Source organism: Diceros bicornis, chromosome 1 (assembly GCF_020826845.1).
Source record: "Diceros bicornis minor isolate mBicDic1 chromosome 1, mDicBic1.mat.cur, whole genome shotgun sequence".
Classification (NCBI taxonomy): domain Eukaryota; kingdom Metazoa; phylum Chordata; class Mammalia; order Perissodactyla; family Rhinocerotidae; genus Diceros; species Diceros bicornis.
This window is the reverse complement of record NC_080740.1, coordinates 52204272-52225724: the sequence shown is the minus strand read 5'-3', so window position 1 is coordinate 52225724 and position 21453 is coordinate 52204272. Positions and strand designations below refer to the sequence as shown.

At 35.5% G+C, this 21453-nt stretch overlaps 1 protein-coding gene across 4 annotated transcripts in view; it reads left to right on the top strand.

Annotated features, from left to right (window-relative positions):
- AFF4 (ALF transcription elongation factor 4) overlaps positions 1-21453 on the top strand; it is a 93244-nt gene that overhangs the window by 18321 nt on the left and 53470 nt on the right. For 2 of the 4 annotated variants that reach the window (XM_058540320.1, XM_058540314.1), the window contains exons 2-5: positions 12228-12319; positions 12788-12914; positions 15076-15870; positions 17261-17305. In XM_058540320.1, coding sequence (XP_058396303.1) covers positions 12792-12914; positions 15076-15870; positions 17261-17305 — 963 coding nt within the window. In that variant the 5' untranslated portion in view covers positions 12228-12319; positions 12788-12791. Of the gene's footprint in view, positions 1-12227; positions 12320-12769; positions 12915-15075; positions 15871-17260; positions 17306-21453 lie in introns of all 4 variants that reach the window. The other 2 variants (XM_058540317.1, XM_058540316.1) reach the window with 2 other exon arrangements.

Here is a 21453-nt window from a genome sequence, read left to right as displayed (position 1 = left end):
CTTTTGTTTCCCTTGCCTGGTCAGACATGGTATTTGAAAATATGCTGCTAAGACTTATGTTGAAGAGCATGCTACCTATGTTTTCTTCTAGAAGTTTTATGGTTTCAGGTCTTACATTCAAGTCTTTAATCCATTTTTAGTTAATTGTTGTGTATGGTATAAGATAATGGTCTACTTTCATTTTTTTTTTTTAATTTTATTTATTTATTTTTTTTCCCCCAAAGCCCCAGTAGATAGTTCTATGTCACAGTTGCACATCTTTTTAGTTGCTATATGTGGGACGCGGCCTCAGCATGGCCGGAGAAGTGGTACGTCGGTGCGCGCCCGGGATCCGAACCTGGGCCGCCAGTAGCGGAGTGCGCACACTTAACCGCTAAGCCACTGGGCCGGCCTTACTTTCATTTTTTTGCCTGTAGCTGACTGGTTTTCTCAACACCATTTATTGAAGAGACTTTCCTTTCTCCATTGTATGTTCTTGGCTAAAGTTACGGTTTAATAGCAGTTGTAATAAACTGTATTCTTAAACAGTTGAAATCTTAGCTCAAGTCACTTTGACTTCTGGAGTTTAAATCGTTTAATAATCTAGTAGTTGAATGACTTGATTTTTCAGTAGAAAAGTTGTTCTAAGATGTTAATTGAAAAAAAAATTGTTAACATTCTGAAAGAGGTAAGTTAAAGGTCACATTTTACTCTTTAAACTATTTTTATTTTTTATTTTTTTTGTGAGGAAGATCAGCCCTGAGCTAACATCCATGTTAATCCTCCTCTCTTTGCTGAGCAAGACCGACTCTGAGCTAACATCTATTGCCAATCCTCCTCCTTTTTTTTTTTTTTCTCTTCCCAGAGCCCCAGTAGATAGTCGTATGTCATAGCTGCACATCCTTCTAGTTGCTGCATGTGGGACGCGGCCTCAGCATGGCCAGAGAAGCGGTGCATTGGTATGCGCCCGGGATCTGAACCCAGGCCGCCAGTAGCGGAGCGTGTGTACTTAACCGCCAAAACACGGGGCCGGCCCTAAACTATTTTTAAAATTAACAAATTTGAAAGTTTTTAAAACTAATACATGTGTTTATTAAAAGGATTATAGAAAATGAATTTCTGGTTCATTGGGAATGCACATTAAAAATTTTTTTACTGTGTACTTGCTGTAATTTTTTATTGTAAAATATACATAACATAAAATTTATCATTTTAAGTGTACAATTCAGTGGCATTAAGTACATTCACCGTGTTGTGCAACTGTCACCACTGTCCATTTCCAGAACTTTTTCCTCATCCCAAACAGAAATTCTGGACCCATTAAACAATAATTCTCCATTACCTTTTAGCTGCTTGCAACCACCATTCCTGCTTTCTGTTTCCATGAATTTGCCTTTTCTACATACCTCATATAATTGGAGTCGTACAGTATTTGTCTTTTTGTGACTGGCTTATTTCACTCAGCATAATGTCCTCAAGGTTCATGCATGTTGTAGCATGTGTCAGAATTTCATTCCTTTTTTTTTTTTTTTTTGTGAGGAAGATCAGCCCTAAGCTAACATCCGTGCTAATCCTCCTCTTTTTGCTGAGGAAGACCGGCTCTGAGCTAACATCCATTGCCAATCCTCCTCCTTTTTTTCCCCCAAAGCCCCAGTAGATAGTTGTATGTCATAGTTGCACATCCTTCCAGTTGCTGTGCGTGGGACGCGGCCTCAGCATGGCCAGAGAAGCGGCGTGTCGGTGCGCCCCCGGGATCCAAAGCCGGGCCACCAGCAGTGGAGCGCGCACACCTAACCGCCAAGCCACGGGGCCGGCCCTCATTCCTTTTTAAGGCTGAATAATATTCCATTGTATATATATACCACATTTTGTTTATCCGTTCATTGGTTGATGGACACTTCCATTGCTTCCACCTTTTGACTGTTGTAAATAATGCTGCTTTGAACGTTGGTGTACAAATATCTGAGTCCCTGCTTTCAGTTCTTTTGGGTGTATATATAGGAGTGTAATTGCTGGAACATTTGATAATTCTATGTGATACTTTTTGAGTGACCACCAAATTGTTTTCTACAGCGGCTGCACTATTTTACATTCCCACCAGCACTGCACAAGCATTCAAATTTCTCCACGTTCTTGCCAACATTTATTTTTAAAACATTTTTTGATAATAGCCATCTTAATGGGTGTGAAGTGGTATCTCATTGTGGTTTTGATTTGCATTTCCCTAATGATGTTGAGCAGCCTTTCATGTGCTTATTAGCCATTTGTATATCTTTGGAGAAACGTTTATTCAAGTTCTTTGCCCATTTTTTGATTGAGTTGTTTGTCTTGGCACTCTTGTGGAAAATCATTTATAAATGAGAGGTATATTTCTGGACTCTTCAATTTTATTTTATTTATCTATATGTTTATAGTAAGTTTTGAAATTGGGAAGTATGTGTCTTTCAATTTTGTTCTTTTACAAGATTGTTTTGGCTATTCCATATGAATGGAATATGAATTTCCAGTTCATTTCCAATTCATTTGAATTTCCATATGGATTTTAGGATCAGTGTTTTGGTTTCTGCCAAGAAGTCATCTGGGATATTGATAGGGATTGTGTTGAATCTGTAGATCAATTTAGGGAATATTTCCCGCTTAACAATATCAAATCTTCCGATCTCTGAATATGGGGTGCCTTTCCATTTATTTAGATATTCTTTAATTTCTTTCAATGATATTTTATAGCTTTCAGAGTATAAGGTTTGCTGTTCTGTTGTTAAATTTATTTCTAAGTATTTTATTCCTTTTGACGATATTGTAAATGGAATTATTTTCTTAATTTCACTTTTGGTTTTCTTTTGCTACTATATAGAAATACAATTGATTTTTTTTCTATATTGATCTTGTTGAAGTTTATTAACAACCTTGCTAAACTCATTTATTAGCTCTAATAGTTTTTTAGTGGATTCTTTAGGGTTTTCTGTATACAATATCTTCATTTTACATCTTCCTTTCCAATATAAATGCCTTATATTTCTTTTTCTTGCCTAATTGCCCTGGCTAGAACCTCCAGTACAGTATTGAATAGAAGCAGTAAAAGGACATCCTTGCCTTGTTCCTGATCTTAGGGGGAAAGCATTCAGTCTTTCACCATTAAATATGATGTTAGCTATGGGTTTTTCATAGATGCACTTTATTAGATTGGGGAAGTTCCCTTCTGTTCCTAGTTTGTTGAGTGTTTTTATCAAGGAAGGACATTACAGCTTGTCAAATGCTTTTTCTGCATCTATTGAGATGATCATACAGTTTTTATCCTTTCTTCTATTGATATGGTGTATTACGTTAATTGATCTTTGGATGTTAAGCCAACCTTGCATTCCTGGGATTAAATGTCACTTGGTCATGGTATATAATCCTTTGTGTATATTGTTGGATTGGTTTGTGAGTATTTTGTTGAAGATTTTTTTGTGTATAAGGTTTTTATTCATCTGTAGCGTGTTGTTCTTTTTTCTTCTCATGATGTCTTTGTCTGGTTTTGGTGTCAGGGCAATGTTGGCCTCAGAATGAGTTGGGAAGTGTTTCCTCCTCCTCTATTTTTTTGGGAAGAGTTTGTGAAGGATTAGTGTTAATTTTTCTTTAAACATTTGTTAGAAATCACCAATGAAGCCATTCAGTTTTGGACTTTGCTTTGTAGGCAGTTTTTTGATTACTAATTCAGTCTCTTTACTTGTTGTAGGTCTATTCAGGCTTTCTATTACTTCTCTTACTTCTTGAATTACATAATTTTGTGTCTTTTTAGGAATTTTGTCCATTTCATCGAGGTTATGTAATTTGTTGGCATGTGGATTTTTTAGTTGTATTCCCTTATAATCCTTTTTATTTCTGTAAGGTTGGTAATATCATCCCCTCTTCATACCTGATTTTAATAATTTGAGTTCTCTCTCTCTTTGTTCTTGGTCATTGTAGCTAAAGATTTGTCAATTTTCTTGATCTTTTCAAAAAACCAATTTTTGGTTTTGTTTATTTTCTCTGTTATTTTCCTATTATCTATTTTATTTATTTCTAATCTAATTTTTATTATTTCCTCCCTTCTGCTTTCTTTGGATTTAGTTGGCTCTTCTTTTTATAGTTTCTTAAGGTTAGGTTATTGATTTGAGATCTTTGTTTAATATCAGTGTTTAAATTATAAATTTCCCTTTAAGCACTGCTTTAGCTGCAGCTTATAAGTTTTGATATGGGGTTTTGTTTTCATTATCTCAAAGGATTTCTTAATTTCCCTTGTGATTTCTTCTTTGACTATTTGGTTATTTAGGAGTGTATTGTTTACTTTCCACATATTTGTGAATTTCCCAATTTTCTTTCTGTTCTTGATTTCTAATTTTATCTCATTGTGATCTGAGAACATACTTTGTATGATTTCAGTCCTTTTAAATTTATTTAGACTTGTTTTATGGCCTAACAGATAATCTATCCTGGAGAATGTTTCATGTACACTTGAAGAATGTGTATTCTGCTGTTGTTGAGTAGAGTATTCTGTGTGTATTCGTTAGGTCTAGTTGGTTTATTATATTGTTGTTCAAGTTCAATGTATCAAATCCTGGGAGCCTATAATATTTGTTCCATTCATATCCTTTTATCCCTTGAATAATACCAGATTATTTTAGTGATATGAGACTCAGTTGTTTGTTATAGAGAAATAGGCAGTTTAAGCAAAAGGTTGGGATCTTGAATTATTTAAGGGAATGCACTGGTCTGAAGCCCATCAAAAGATCATGAAGATAGAGGAATAGTCAACAAATGATAGCATTCAAGGATCCTTTTCAAGCTGATAATATTCCTTTATTCTTTTTTAAAAAACAGCTTTACTCAAGTATAATTTGCATCGCATAAAATTCACTGATTTTTAAGTGTAATATTCAGTGATTTTTAATCAGTTTATAGTGTGCAACTACCACCACAATGTAATTGTAGAACATTTCCATCATTCCAAAAAGCTCTGTTGTGCCCATTTGCAGTCACCCTTCATTCTTTGTTTTACCCTTTATTCTTGTATAGTGTTAAATACTCAAATACATTCAAATACGTCTCATCTAATCCTTACCATCAGATTAGTATGGACATTTTATAAAAGACAAAACTGAGGTTTAGGGAGGTTACCTACCTAAGTCATAGATCTAGTATGTTATACAACCAGAAGTAAAAATCAGGTATTTTTAATCATCCCGTTTACTAAATTACTATGCCTCAACTGTTTATAATTCAGGTGAACTTTGAACGTTGCATTACTTTGTTAAGGTATTTAACAAGTTAATTAAGAGGTAATTGCCTGTGTTGGTTTTCGGTTACTAGACATTTTATGTTTGAGAATTTTTTTTTAGCAAGGATACCACTCTATATCTAGATTATCAAATAATCTTTGCTGATAACTAAACCACCTGGATCACTTATGATTTGAGGAACTGTGTGTTGGGAGATAAAGGTCATCTTGAGAATTAATACCTTAGCCTCTCTGATATTAATTATGGAGAAATAAGGGAGGAGGACCTTTCCTTTTCTCCAAAATGTTCATCCAGTAGATAGTTATTGCACATGTATTGTATGTTCTGAGTTATTCCTGATGTTCTTCTGAGATTGCTATTCTTAACCCCTCTCTTATTTTCTTCCTTTTTTCCCAAGAGGTCTTAAGGATCTTGAGAGAAATATAATGGCTGAGAAGTGACCTCTTTCTAATTTGTTTAGTTTCTCTATAAATGCAGTTTTGCTTGGTTGGAGCTGCTAGTAGTGGGTGGATGAGACTTAACAATAACTGCAATGGGTGGCAGATGCTGCCTGTCAAATCCAGCCCTTTCTTTCCTAGTACTGCAGTTCCATGTTGTCCATAGTAGAATTCACTTTGCTCTTTTTGGATACTAGATAACTGAGAAATAAAAATATGGACAGTACAGTGTCTGTAGCATAGAAATGTAAAATTATTTATTTAGATTTATTATAGTTACCCCACAGAAATAAAGAATGGAAAACTCCAGAGAGGCTGAGCAGGTGCAAATCAAGGTGAAATGAAAGAAAACAGACAGTAACAAATCAAGAGACTTGGAAAGAGTATTGACAGATTTTGACAACTGTAGTGAGATTTGTGTCTTACTGTGAAGGGATTGAGGAGAGTTTAGGCATGGCCTGCCGGTGGAGTTTGGGAGTGGGCCTGGAGAAGGAGGCAGACGACTTGAAGAGGTGGTCAGTAGAGTTAGGATGCACAGTTTAATCTAAGATTTAATCCTAACTTTATATTCTTCAGTTAAGATATATGACAAATTGGGAAAGCATAGTTATTACGTAATCAAGAGACTATCACTTTACTAGAAAAATGGACAAAAGACGTGAATAGGCAGTTCACAAAAGAAGAAATATGAATGGCTAAGTAAAACATGAAAAAGATGTGCAGTGTAACTGTCAGAGAAATTCAGTAGAATGCTCACAGTTGACTGTGAGCTCTCTAAGGTCAAGGACCATCTGTGCATCATTCTCCATGCCTAGCAATAGTAGATAGGCTTATATATTTGTTGTTGAATAAACGAAGTAAACATGACATTGGAATAACGTTCTTTTACCTCTTAGATTGGTGGCACAATTCAAAAAGACTCATCATGCCTAGGATTGAAAATGGCATGGTTAAAGGGCAGTCTCATACTTTGTTGCTGAGGCTGTCAATTGACACAGTCTTTTTGGAAAGCAGTTCAGTGATATTAAAATTGTATAGCATATACCCTTTGACTCAGCAATTCCACATCTATAAAACTGTCTGAAGCTAAACTAGAGTGTGCACACACACATACATTGTAATGTTTGTAATACTAAATTCTGCATCCAACCCAATTATCTATTAGGGGCTTTCTGGTTAATACTATGCAGCCAGTAAAAGAATGAAAATTCATATGCATTGATGTGGAACTATGTTCATTGTTTGTTAAAGTATAATTCTACATGTATAGGACTATATGTGACTCCTCACAATACCGTTTGTTTAGGGGAGTGAAATTATTGGTGACTTTTACTTTCTACTTTATATTAACCATATTAGAGTTTTTGAGCAAAGAGCAAGTATTACTTTTATAATTGGAGAAACAAACCCATCAAGGTTTATCTCTCTGAAAAATACATAGGTGGAAGAATACTCTTTATTCACATTGACAGGAACAGCCAAAACATTTACAGAGGGCCGAGAAAGATTTCGCTAAATAGGGTGACATCCTACATCTTCTGTATGAAAACTGGATATTCAGATTTCAGTTTTTTATGTTTAGCTTGTGAGAATATTAGTGGACACTTTCTGATGTTAGTTGAGTTAGTTATATCTAATTCTTATCTATACAGTACTCAACACCTAACCATTCTTCTTCTGAGTTTACCCTAAAGAAGTAATGAGGTGATCAGTCATATTACATACATTGTGTTGAATCTACTTTTTCTCACATAACAGCAATTTTGGAAATTGTTCCAAGTTAATAGATCTACCTCATTTATCTTAGTAAACTATGGTTTATTTAACCATATCTCTGTTCTTGGGCATTCATTTATTTTCAGTTGTTTTACCACTAAAAACTGTACTGCAGTAAACATCTTTATATGCTTTTAGTTCTTGGGATACAGTCCCATGAGTAAGGCTGCTGGGCTGAAGGATTTGTCTGTTTTTTCTGTCTGAGTTGGAAACATGGCTTCACCATTTTAATAACTATGTCATCTTAGAAAAGTACTTGGCTCTTAATTATTGTTATTAAATAGAACGTTTTAAATAAAACATTCTTTTCTCATTGAATTAGATTTGTTAATTATTTAAATCCCATTTATCTTTGGGTTTACTTCTGGTCTCTGTTTTACTCATTGGTTTTTTTCATTTCTGTGCACTACCATGCTATTTTGTTAACAGTGATGGCCATATAGTAAGTTTTAATATCTAGTGTGGCAAATTCTTCTTGTTCTTTGCCCAGTGCTAAGTATATAATGCTTGTTGCATACTTATTAAGTTTTTTTTAATATAATTTTATTTATTTATTCATTTTTCCCCCAAAGCCCCAGTAGATAGTTGTATGTCATAGCTGCACATCCTTCTAGTTGCTGCATGTGGGACGCGGCCTCAGCGTGGCTGGACAAGCGGTGCGTCGGTGCGCGCCCGGGATCCGAACCCGGGCCGCCAGCAGCGGAGCACGCGCACTTAACCGCTAAGCTACGGGGCCGGCCCAACATACTTATTAAGTTAATAAGTATACTTAGTAAATAATAAATATTAAATCTTGCTTTAGATAAATTTGGGGTGCCCATTTACTTTAGGGAAATGGAAGCTTGGCATGTTGATGGTGTCCCCTCCTAGCCAAGAATGGTATTACACTTTCTCAAGTATAATAGACAGTGATACAGAGGAGGAGTTGAGGAGAATTGGATGATCAGTGTGAACTTAGAGGTGCAAGGGGGCACACCTTATGCATGAGAGAAATACTTTAAGCCCTAGAGAATAGATAGTTTGATAGTAAATCTCAAGGCTGAAAAATGCTGGAGAGCACCCATAGTGCATGTAAACTTTATGACTCTTGTCCTTCCATCTTTTATTTTGAAAAATTTCAAACCTATAAGAAAAGTATAATGTACATCCATATACCCTTCACCTAGATATACCACTTGTTAACATTTTTACTGTAATTGCTGCTGCTACTCTTCCTCCTCCTCTTGTCCTTCTGTGTTCCCCCCCCTCCACACACACACACACACACACACACAAATATATCTGTGCATATTAGATATATATTCAGATGGGTGCTGAACCATTTGATAGTTGCAGACATGATGACATTTCACCCGTGTATGGTGTGTATGTCATAAGAATCAAAGACATTCTTCTACGTAACCAAATACGGTTATCACAGTAGAGAAACTTAGCATTGATCCAGTTATCTGAAATACTGTCCATATTCAAATTTCCCCAAGTTTCCCAATAATGTCCTTCACAACCATTTTTTTTCTCCCCAGATCTAGGATCTGGAAAATGAAGGATTGTGCATTGCATTTAGTTGGTGTGTCTCTTTGAATGTAGAAGAATGCAGACATAATCTCCAGGGTTTTTTGGTTTTTTTTTTTTTTTTTTTTGGTCTCAGGGTATTAACATTTTTGAAGAATCCAGACCAATTTTGCAGAACTTTTCTCAATTTAGGTTTGTTGGCTTACTTATGATTAGATTCAGGTTAAATATTTTTAGCAGGAAGAATACCTAGGTGGTGCTATGTCTTCAGTATATCACATTGGAAGGCACATGTCAGTTTGTCTCATTATTGATGATGTTAAGTCTGATCACTTGATTAAGGGTAGTGTTTATTGTACTTCTTTATTTTAAAGATTTTTTCTTTGTAATTAGTAGCTTGTGAGGGCGATACTTGAATATCCCATTCCCCTTAAAATTTTTACCCAATGATTTTAGCATCCATTGATGAGTCTTGCCTCAATTACTGCTGTAGTGGCTGCAAAAAGGTGATTTTCTAATTCTTTTATTTCTTCTACATTTATTAGTTGGCATTCTTCTGTAAAGAAGGTTATTCTCTCCCTGCTTTATTTCTCTTTTCATTTTATTCTTGGCTATTATTGCTGTGGATTCAGGGGTTCTTTTTACTTGAGTTGGTTATATTCCCTTCTGAAGTCTTTGTTCGCTTCGATGCTCATGTTTCTAAATCTGACTGGTGAGAGCTCCTTCAAAAGGGCTGGTTCCCATGCCCTTTTGATATGTCTCCATCTGTTTTTGAGCATTTTCTTGCTGTTACAACAAGATGTTTTAGGCGCACTTTGTGCTTTCCCTGCTGCAGCCTTGGAATTAGCTATTTCTCCAGGAAGTCCTGTTCCATTTTAGTGGGGAATGATATTGGAAATCAAAATCTGGGTGCTGAAGATGCTTTTTTCTACTGGGGTGTCACTGCTCCTGGACTCTTTCAGTGGATAGAGCTAGAGACCATATATATATATTATGTATATGTATATATATGAGTTCTATGTATATATGAATTCATAGTACTACTTCTAATTCCTAATCCACAAAGGTTCTTTTTCTCCTTATTCCGTTCTATATTTGTATCTCTCTTCTCTTATAGTAAGATCCCTGGTTCTCCAAAAGTCTCAATATATTTACTCATTTGCTTAGTCTTGTAGCAGTGAAACTGCTACACCATTGTTACTACCAGCAACAAACCTAAGTAAAGTTGAAGATTTCTTTGCATTTCTTTTTGTCCACAGAATGTTGTTTATAATTGTTTGTCATTAATGTATCAACTTAATAGAAGTACTCGATGGGTACTTAAAATAATTTACCTTAAGTAATTAAAAATTTTAGATGGAGAACCCTCCTTTCTACTTATTTTCTTTTAAAAATTATTTTATCTAGTAGTCCCACAGATTATGTTGTGATGTAGTAATTTGCTAATTTTAACTGAATCCTATTTCAGTACAGTAGTTGCAAATATCCTGAGGGATGTGCTATAAAATAATTTTGCCTGTATAGCAAAGATGTACTTCAGATTGACTCATGTTTGAATTTCATGTTAATCTTAGGGGAGCTCAGATTAGTGGAATTACTGCGTTTGGGGAAACTTTATCTTAGGCAGAAATGTTGATGTGCAAAAACACAGGAGAAAAAAATGGAACTGATAAATTAGATGTGAAAATAAGTCAGATCAGAAAAAAATTAGAGAATAAGAGCTACAAGTGGAATATTAGTTCTTATAAGCAATCAGTTAATTTAGTTCTGAGCTTCTTGGCAGCCTTGTTAAAAGAGGAAATATTCAGTTGGATGACTGTCATTGTTTAAGAAAAGAAAAAGGTTTTTGTTATTGGATTATAGGAGTAATTTTATTGTGAGAATCATATCTATTTTTGCAATAAGTGTGCAGGTGTTTCTTATGTGATTATTGTAGTGCTGTTGAATATATAAAATTAAATCATAGTTTAAAGGAGGCATTTCTGTTGTTTTCAGATCTGTCAGGAATTGAATTGAGGAAATGTTAAGGAAATTGATAGTTAACATGGCGCTTAGACTATGTCAGATACAAATAACTTTGTATGTTGCAGCACGATGGCTCAAGAGGTCTATCTGAAACTCACTTGTTAGTGATATACAATTATTAGTTGGTTCAAGTGAACTGGAAGATAATATATGTTTTTTTATTTTATTCTCTGAATACTAAAGTGTAGATGTTTTATGGTACTTTTTAAAGAAAGATTCAAACACTCTTGTGGTTTCATATGGTGCTAAGTACTAGGGAGACCAAAGAAAGCACACGTTATTTCCATGCCTCAACATAGCTTATATTCTTGTCTAAGTTTATTAGAAAATTGTACAAAAAAGAAAAAACTTGAATATACATTTGGAACACTTAGAACACTTTTTAAAATATTTAAATCACTTTATTTCCGTGATAGTAAATTGTGCAAATCAGGAAGTTTTATCTTTGATTGTTTACTTGCACTGTTCTAACCACTGATAAAAGTCCTCAGTGAGCCAGCCTTAGTGGTTAAGGTTCATGCTCTCACTGCTTTGGCGGCCCAGGTTCAGTTCCTGGGTGTGGAACCACATCACCTGTCTGTTAGTAGCCATGCTGTGGCGGTGGCTCACATAGAAGAACTAGAAGGGCTTACAACTAGAATATACAACTATGTACTGGGGCTTGGGGGAGGAAAAAAAAATCCTCAAGAATATATTGGTTCTGCTGTCCATTCTAATTTTACAATTATAGTTTCCCCAAATCTTGATTGACTTTAATTTTCTGGTTAGATTTGACTTATGAATCATAAAGCTAGAAGTGCTCTACAAGTAGAACCTGATTTTTCCCTTTGGCCTCCAACAGAACTTTTTTTAAAAAAACAAAACAAAACAAAAGCAGGACAGGTGGTTAAATCTATGTCTAGAGAAGAGTGTTGCAGAGTCCCTGGTAATCCCTGGTCCCAGGGTTTTACAACCTTTTTCATTTTTATCTATTTAACCAAAATCCCTGCTTCTATAAATAAACTATTTTCCTTGGTTTGTTCTTAGTGAAAATGCAACAAACTGTCTGTCATGATTATAGAAATGACACCCTCATTTTTCCCTCCCCACCAAAAGACTTTCTTTTTCAACACAATTTTGACTACTGTTACTAACCCAAGTTAATTTTAGATTCTATTGCTGAAAGCCTCAGTTTTGCCATTTATTGAGGTGTTAATTGAAATATTAATGTATTTAGAGCAGAAATGTCGTTTTTTAGGGAATCTAGAGCAACAGCAAAGCTGAGGTCAAACTGCCATAAGGATGGACACCAAGGAAGCTGTGTTTGGGACAAAAAGAAATCAAGATAAGGTAGATGCAAAGTAGAGAAAAGCACTGGACCCTGGGGGGAGGGGTGGTAGGTGGGAGTGGGTTGTATGCCTCTAATGGCAAAGAATAGTTAGATTTCTGAAGAGGAAGCCATGAAATGCTTATAGGAAATATTAAGGATTTGGGTTTAAGTACTGCCTTCCCTCTGAATGTATAAGTTTTAGCTGATTTTTAGCTAGCAGAATACTTTAAAAATTGATAAGGTTAAGTGTTTCAATGGGGTGGATCCTAATATTCTGGGCTAATATTTCCTGTCCTGATAGTTGAGGAAGACACCATTGGTATTAGTTGATAAAACCATTGCCAAAACCCAACTTCAGCACTAATGCCTGTTATTACTTGGAAGTTGAAAGGGAATTTCTGATTGAATCATTAAACTGACAAAATCAATACAGAACATTTAATTTTTCTTTTTCTTTTTGTGATGTAAAGATTGTGTTCTCTTCATAGCAACATGAACCGTGAAGACCGGAATGTGCTGCGTATGAAAGAACGGGAAAGGCGGAATCAGGAAATTCAGCAGGGCGAAGACGCCTTCCCACCTAGCTCTCCTCTCTTTGCTGAGCCATACAAAGTTGTAAGTTATCCTTCTTTGAATGTTTTTCCCCCAATAACATGACATTTTTGCTTTTAAAATGTTTAAACTTAGAGTTATTATTATTTATACCGTTTAACATTTTTTCCTTTCCTCTAAATAGAATATAATTTTGGCAAGTAAACTTTTCATTGGAGTATAACATGCATACGGAAAAGTACACAAAATAAGTGTTACAGCTGAAAGAATTTTCACAACATGAACAGCTTCATATAATCAGTACCTAGATCAAGAAGTGGAGCATTACTAGTGCCCTAAAGTTATCCTCACCACCGCCCCTCCTTGTTATCCTGTACTCTTGAAAATGTGTTTTGGATTAGCTCAAACATTCATCTCTGTATTCCTGGCTCTACCACTAACTCTGGGCAAGCATTTCACCTTTCTGAGCCTTGAATTAAATTAAAATTTTGTGACTCTGTATGCATCGCCTGCTGTTTCATAGGTTCTTTGGGTATAACATTAATCAAAGATGAATATTTCATAGATTGTTTTGTTTTTCCCTATTTCTTGCCATTTGCTTGCTTAGTTTACTAAGTTTCAGTGACTATTAGTATGTTTGAATAAATGTATCTTCAATATCTATCTGATTCTTTTTCTGTTATACTAAATTCTCTGATTTTTTAATGTATTTAAGACAACAATATCAGATTTAGATTAAAGCCTATTGTCAGAGGCGTTCAGTAAATTGAACCAATTGCTGTTTTTTTAACTACTGTTATGCTTGATTTGGGATTACATAAAACACTGAATGGTACCCCTTCAGATGACCATAATGTAGCTATAGTGGCCACAAATGTCTCTCTAATATTTGATTTGGCTCTTGGTTTCATTTGAACTGTTTTTACGTTTTTAAAGGCTTATACTGTGTATAATAGTAGGGGTACTATGTGTTGTAGCAGTAATGACCATCATTGTCTTAGAGTATGAGACTGAGAATGTGTTAGACTTTTTTCTGATGAAATATAAATGTAACAACATATCCTATGTTTACCCTTATAACATTTGGTGTTTGTAGAAACCATTTATTAGATCTATAAAAGTCATTTATTCAGAGCTTTTAAGGATTTTCCAACTAAAGCCAGTTATACTGACATCATTTATATGAGTATAACACAAAACCTGGGGTTTGGGATTAGGGATTAAAAGCATATTGAAAAAAAACAGGAGTTTGGTCCAGAATCTTTGAATCATACTACCATTTATTGTGTAATTACATTATAGTGAATTGGATTTTATTTCTGATCTTGATATTGTCTGTAAATTGCTATATATTTACCTGTCTTGTTTAAAAGGGATAAGACTGATTTTCAGATAATCTAAAGTCATCGTTGATTCATGCCAACCTCAAAAATAAATCAGGATAGTTCAGTCTTGATTTCCATTTTAATGTAATCAGTAAACTTTTCTTTCTCCCATGTATGTGAATATGGAAGGATCCTAAAGCTTGTAGACATCTTGGACCTTCTTATTACCCAAGAATAATTCTTGAAACTTAAAGTATGTACTGTTGACTTCAAAAGTTGGAGCATTTATTGGTCAGAATTAATAGCCAAGATTTAAAACTTTATCAATGGATTTTTCCATGCTTAATTTGTTGTTAGGACTTCTATTAACTTGATGAGTCAAAGTAACAGAAGGAATTAAAATAAACAAACACTCAGTTGGGTATAATTTGTTTCACTGAATTTTTGTTTCTGTTTCCAACTGTAATATTGAATTATAAGGAATATAATGTTTTCCTAGACTGCCAAAATATGAATGGTGGCTAATCTACTGACCTGGAACTTAATTACATAAAGGCAGATTACTTTTCCTGTTCTTCAAAAGATTTTTACTACTGTTTCAGTATATTTATTGGTGAAATTTGGATTTTTTTTTTCCCTTCTGGAGTCTATTGTATGTATTTCTTAGTGTCCTATAGAATATTTGTGTTTTAGCATGAATGGTTTTCACTTTCAGTACATTTTTTTCACTCTTAAAAGTTATATATTTGGAGTTTGCTTTGAAATGTTAACCTTAAGATATGAGATGAGGCCTCCCTTTGGAAAGCCACTTTCCATTTGAAGTTTGGAAAGTCAATTTAGAAGCATCTTTTGTTTCTGCTTATGCTAATTGTATAATTTTATTTTACTTTTTTTTGTAGACTAGCAAAGAAGATAAGCTATCAAGTCGTATTCAGAGTATGCTTGGAAACTACGATGAAATGAAGGATTTCATAGGAGACAGATCTATACCAAAGCTTGTTGCAATTCCTAAGCCTACAGTACCACCGACAGCAGATGAAAAATCTAATCCAAATTTCTTTGAACAGAGACGTGGTAGCTCTCATCAGAGTAGCAAATGGACTCCAGTAGGACCTGCACCCGGTACTTCTCAGTCTCAGAAACGGTCCTCAGGCTTACAGAGTGGACACAGTAGCCAGCGGACCAGTGCAGGCAGCAGTAGTGGCACTAATAGTAGTGGCCAGAGGCATGACCGTGACTCATATAGTAGTAGTGGGAGCAGTAGCCGGAAAAAAGGCCAGCATGGATCAGAACACTCCAAATCACGCTCTTCCAGCCCTGGAAAACCCCAGGCTGTTTCTTCGTTAAGCTCCAGTCATTCCAGGTCTCATGGGAATGATCACCATAGCAAGGAACATCAGCGTTCCAAATCACCTCGGGACCCTGATGCAAATTGGGATTCTCCTTCCCGTGTACCTTTTTCAAGTGGACAGCACTCAAATCAGTCTTTCCCACCTTCATTGATGTCAAAGTCCAGTTCAATGTTACAGAAACCCACTGCCTATGTGCGGCCCATGGATGGACAGGAGTCCATGGAACCAAAACTGTCCTCTGAGCACTACAGCAGCCAATCCCATGGTAACAGCATGACTGAACTGAAGCCCAGCAGCAAAGCACATCTCACCAAGTTGAAAATACCTTCCCAACCATTGGATGTAAGTCCACTGTAGAGTGTTTAACGTTGTGACTATGTAAAGCAATTTACCATGAAATTGTGGTTGAACTTGAACTGTCTCTTTGTCTTAATAGTAAGGAATGTAAAAGAGTAGAGAAAGACTTGTGATTGACTCCCACATGGATCCATAGATCTGTTAGCTTTCCCTCTTGGGCAGTACAGAAAACGTCATTCACTGTTTGCAAATATTAAAATGACAAGTCAGTTTTAGAATAAAAACATGATCTATCAATACCTTAGATTTCCTCCTTTTGCTTTTTATAGAATAATACATCTTGTGTTCTTTTGTAAAAAAAAAAAAAAAAAAAAAAATTCTGTTCTCATAGTGATAGTCATGAATAAGATGTTGGCCGTGGTTCATTGTGGTAAATATTAGGACTTTTTCGAGTCCATGGAGATGATAATATTGTATGGTTTGGATGCCTTGATCCTTTTCTCTGGTTACACTTAAAGGTTGGAGATAGCTGCTCCAGATTCATAGTGGTGGTTTGAAATTTACGGTATTTGTAACTGCATGCCAAAGTATGATATTCGGAATAACCAAATAAGTGAACATTCATTGTGAAATAGCTGAAATTTTATCTTTTTATGTAGTTTTTGCAATAAAAAATTTTTTAAAGTCATGTCAGTAGCCAAAACTCAGAGTTGAAAATAGATCATAGCTTAAAACGGTGGGGGAGGGGTCAGGAATAGGTAAAATGCTATTTAAAAATCTTTCCTGTGGCCTTGGGAAACTCATTGTTCATGGCATTTGTCATCTAATTACTCCTCGCAAGAGAACAGTAAAGTGGTAATTTGTTCTTTCTTCAAACAACATGATCCTTAGAATTAGACTTGAGTTCAAACTCCAGCTCTCTAACTCCTGTTTGTTCTTTAGACTAAACAGCTTCACTTCTGTGATTTAAGAAACGCTGTGTAAAATGTACATCATGTTCCAGACAAGTATCTTTCAATAATGTTGGTTTTATTCTGTGTGTTTATGTGAAATGATGTATCTCAGTATTATGGTATATTTTGTGTATAAACTTAAATTTTTGATAAGCAGCTCACCTGAAAATTACATTTAAAAAATTATTTCTAATCTAAGTATAAGAAAGATAAGATTTTTAAGAACTTCTGAAAAATATAAAGTTCTTCAAGTCATGTACAGTTTGGTGATTAAAATTTTTTAGTGCTTGGAAAATTTGTACTTAAGGAAATTAGTCCAAAGATTCTAATTAGTGTTCTGATTTAGAGTAGTAGGATCATAAATACTTCTTTAAATTTAATTTCATTTCTAATAATGTGGTTCAATCTGTGCAACAAATGATAAAATATCTAATAATGCATGACTCCAAATCTAACGTGTGTTTCTTTTCCTCTTTCTTAAGGCATCTGCTTCTGGTGATGTGAGCTGTGTGGATGAAATTCTTAAAGTAAGTTTTTTTTAAATAGTTTCAGTCTCTTATTTAATTATGATGCTCTGCTGCCCTCTTACCCCCTATATTTCACAAAAGATCTGAAGCAGCAGATTGCCTACGTGTGTAACTTGATTATGTCCGTCAAAAATAATTGACTCTATTCTGTTTATATTTACACTTGGATTCTGAATCGCTTGGTTTGTTTACTTTACTGTTTTCCCACAAAGAGCTGCTTTTTTGTTTTTAAGTAAAACAAATTCTGATCTTAATAGTTTGCCTTGAAAAGAGGAAGAAACCAAATATAACTGTACTTTCTCAGGTTTATCAGTTAATAATTTCAAGTGCTAAAAAACTCAGTAGTTATTGGTCAAAACATCACATTGAAAATAGCTTGGCTTTGTAATTCATCTGTGCTGGTCAAATCCTACCAATGAAAGACCTCCTCTGAATACTGCATGTTTTGAGTGTTTAATGAAATATGTTTAAAATTGACACATCACCAAAAAGTACATTCCTCTGTTGGGAAAAGAAAAAGTTATCTGCTGGAAAAATAGAAAAAGTAGAAAAAGTCCAGTGAATTAATGAGTGACAACGACTGCTTTTGACTCAATAGAGAAAAACTGTCAGTCACATGTTATTTGTACTTTCTGCGAAAGCTCCTGAATTTTTGTGTTATTACTTGTATTTCACTGTGGATACTTTTGAAAGACTGCTTGCATTGGCTGCTTCCACTTTATTCTCTCCTTCTTAAATCTGCTATAACATCTCTTTTACCTCTACCATTCTGCTTAACCTGTTTCTCTAAGGTCATCATCTTCCCCTTCGTTGGAGGCATCATTTGAGTTCTCTACTCTTTCTGCTCTTTTAAAGAATTTTTATTTTTCCCTTCTGAAAACATAACTCTTACTTCTTTGACCGTTGTTATACTTCATTGTTTTTTTGTTGTTTTTTTTTTTGTGAGGAAGATCAGCCCTGAGCTAACATCCGTGCTAATCCTCCTCTCTTTTTGCGGAGGAAGACCGGCTCTGAGCTAACATCTATTGCCAATCCTCCTCCTTTTTTCTTTTTTCCCCCAAAGCTCCAGTAGGTAGCTGTGTCATAGTTGCACATCCTTCTAGTTGCTGTATGTGGGACGCAGCCTCAGCATGGCCAGAGAAGCGGTGCATCGGTGCGCGCCCGGGATCTGAACCCGGGCCGCCAGCAGCAGAGCACGCGCACTTAACCGCTAAGCCACGGGGCCGGCCTTACTTCATTGTTTTTATTTCCCATCACCTTTCTTGTCTCTCATTCTCTGCCATTTGGGAATGCTTGTGTCTTCTCTTCTCTCTTAAATATGGATGCATTTTCTAGCCCCTCCTCTTTTCTTTCTGCTCTTTGACTTGCCTTTTCCTCCATTCTTATTGCTTTATCTATTAGACAGCTATTCAGTCTTTCTCTTCTGCCTTGGCATTTTTTGGGTTTTTGGTTTATGTCTCTTAATTGCTTCTTAGCTGGGTCTCCACTTGAATTTCTCCCTGCTTCTTTAGACTCAACATGTCTAAAGCTGTATTTTTCAGACTTCCTTCTATTAGTAGTACCACCATTTGCCTGTGCTTATAAATGTAGTCCTAATTACCTCTCACTTCTTTCTCTCATGTTCTGTTTAATCGCAAAACTACATGTAGACTTTGAAAATTCCTTGAAAATATGCATTCCTTTATTTCCATTTCTGCTGCCTTGAGCTTCAGTAATTGCAATATATAGTTCTCACTCTGCCTTTCTGCCTCTGGAGTCTCCCTGCTCATCTGTCTTCTGTATTGTTGCCAGATTCTTTGTTTCAATCCCTTGTCTTCATAAATTAATATCCTTTTAGAAATTTTCAGTGGCTCTCGAAGGCCCATAGAAAGAATAATGTCCAAATTTAACATTCTAGACCTTCCACAGGCCAGTCCTAACCTCTCTCACTACTGATTGACCACTTTTGCCAAACTCGTTTCCCTAAGTCATACACTTTCTTGCTCTTTTACCTGTTTATAGTAAACTTTCATGGAATGTTTTTCTCCTTCTTCTTCACTTATACAGTTCTGAGGATATGTTCTGAGAAATGCATCGTTAGGCGATTTTGTCATCATGCAAACATCTAGAGTATACTTAAACGAACCTAGATAGTATAGCCTACTGCACACCTAGGCTGTATAGTACTAATCTTATGGGACCACTGTCATATATGCGGTCTGTCATTGACTGAAATGTCGTTATTCGGGGCATGACTGTATATAGTTTTTTTTTCTTAGAATCCTAGTGAAATCCTTCTTCCTCTTGTATCAGACCGTCAGACCACCGTGATAGCTTTTTCCTTTGAATCTCATATGACATTCCTTTGAATCTCATATAGCATTCATTTTAGTTGCCATGTATATGAAAAGTCTATGGGAGCATATATCTTTTCCCTTGAATCCTCAAAAATGCATGGCATTTTAATCCCTGGAAGAAATCTTAGATTTTCTCGTATTTAATTATCTCTTTGATGTTACTGACCATTTATTCTACATTTTAAATATACAGGGCTTGGCACGTGGCTTTGGGTGTAATAGGTGCTCAGTCATTTGATGATGGAGAGTTAAATAGATTTTCTATTGAGAGTATTTTGGTATTTGAGGTGTAAAATGCCAACACTGAAAACCTGGGGTATATGGGTTTCTATATCCTTTTCCCCATGTACAGTGTGAAGGCACTTCAGGTCTGCATTTCCTTCATGTTTTCTTGATATTTATAGTCATATTGTTTCTAGGATCCTCATCACGAACTTAAAAAAATTTTAATCTAAAAGTAATATATGCTTCTTGTTAAAAAAATGATTTATTAATGCAAGCCCTACTAATTGAGCACCTACTTGTGTCAGGCACTGGGGATACAGTGGTAGTAATGATAGTGTCGCACCCTTTGAGCTGACATTCTAGAGCAGGATGTAGGAATAATCAACTATATAATATTATTTCAGGAAGTGAAATGCTGTTTAAAAATAAAGCATTGTAAAAGGATAAAGAGCAGTTACAGTGCAGGTGGCTGTTATAAGAGGTTCAAGTAGTAGAGACTGTATCAAGGGCCCTTGTGTCTTCTCCCTTCTGTCATTCTGTTGCCCGAAGGTAGCCACTGTTAACTGTCAGAGATTTTTTCGTGTATAAACATTTACTAGGACATAGACTGTGTCACTTAACAACATGCTGTGGACATCGTTTCATATCAGTAGTTAAATTTCTCATTTTAATGTCTGCTTGGTGTTCTATTTTATGGATGTCTGGTAATTTATTTAGTTATTCCCGTGTTGTTGGACATTTAGGCTGTTTCCGTTTTTTTAAGTGTGAGCCCCTTAACATGTATCTTTACATAACTGTGTGGGTATAGTTACAGGGTAAATTCCCGAAAGTTATACCACCCTTAATTTATTGTATTTTCTCAGTCTACCTGATGGCTTACTTTGAACTAAATGCCAGAAATAAAATACTCCCTTCTTATTCTAAGTCTCATACCTCCCTCTCCCCTGCTTCTCTGACATACACATTGTGATCCTATTCAAACCTCCACTTGGACGTACTTGGCATATGACTGGACAGAAGGCATTGAATGAAATCAGACTTATGGCCTTACTTGTCTGTCTTCCTCCTCATTTGCTTTTGATATCTTTCTTCTGATTTCCTCCACCTGACCAAAATTTCCTATCAGCGAATGGGCTCTGTAGCCAGACGTCCTAGGATGAAATTCTCTGTCCATTACTTACCAAGTGTGTGACTTTGAATAAATAACTTAACCTCTGTGCTTCAATTTTATCCTGCACAGAGTTAGGATAATAATGGTGTCTACCTCATAATGCCATTGTGAGTACTAGATGAGTAACAAACATGTAAAACACTTAGCACAGTATCTGGCCCATTAAAGGTACACCATAAATGTTAGCTGCTTTTCTTATTATCCCCCTCCTCCCACTCCCACAGCACACTCTTCCTCAGTAGCATTTTACTATATGCCTTGTATTGGATTACAGGCTAATTTCTGTTACTATTCACAGGTCTCGTTATCTTAACTCTAAGCTCCTTGAAGCCAGGGAGTATATGTTATTTATCTTCCTATTACCTACCCCATAGTGCATTCATTGCACACAATTGTGCTTAATTAATTTTTTTTTA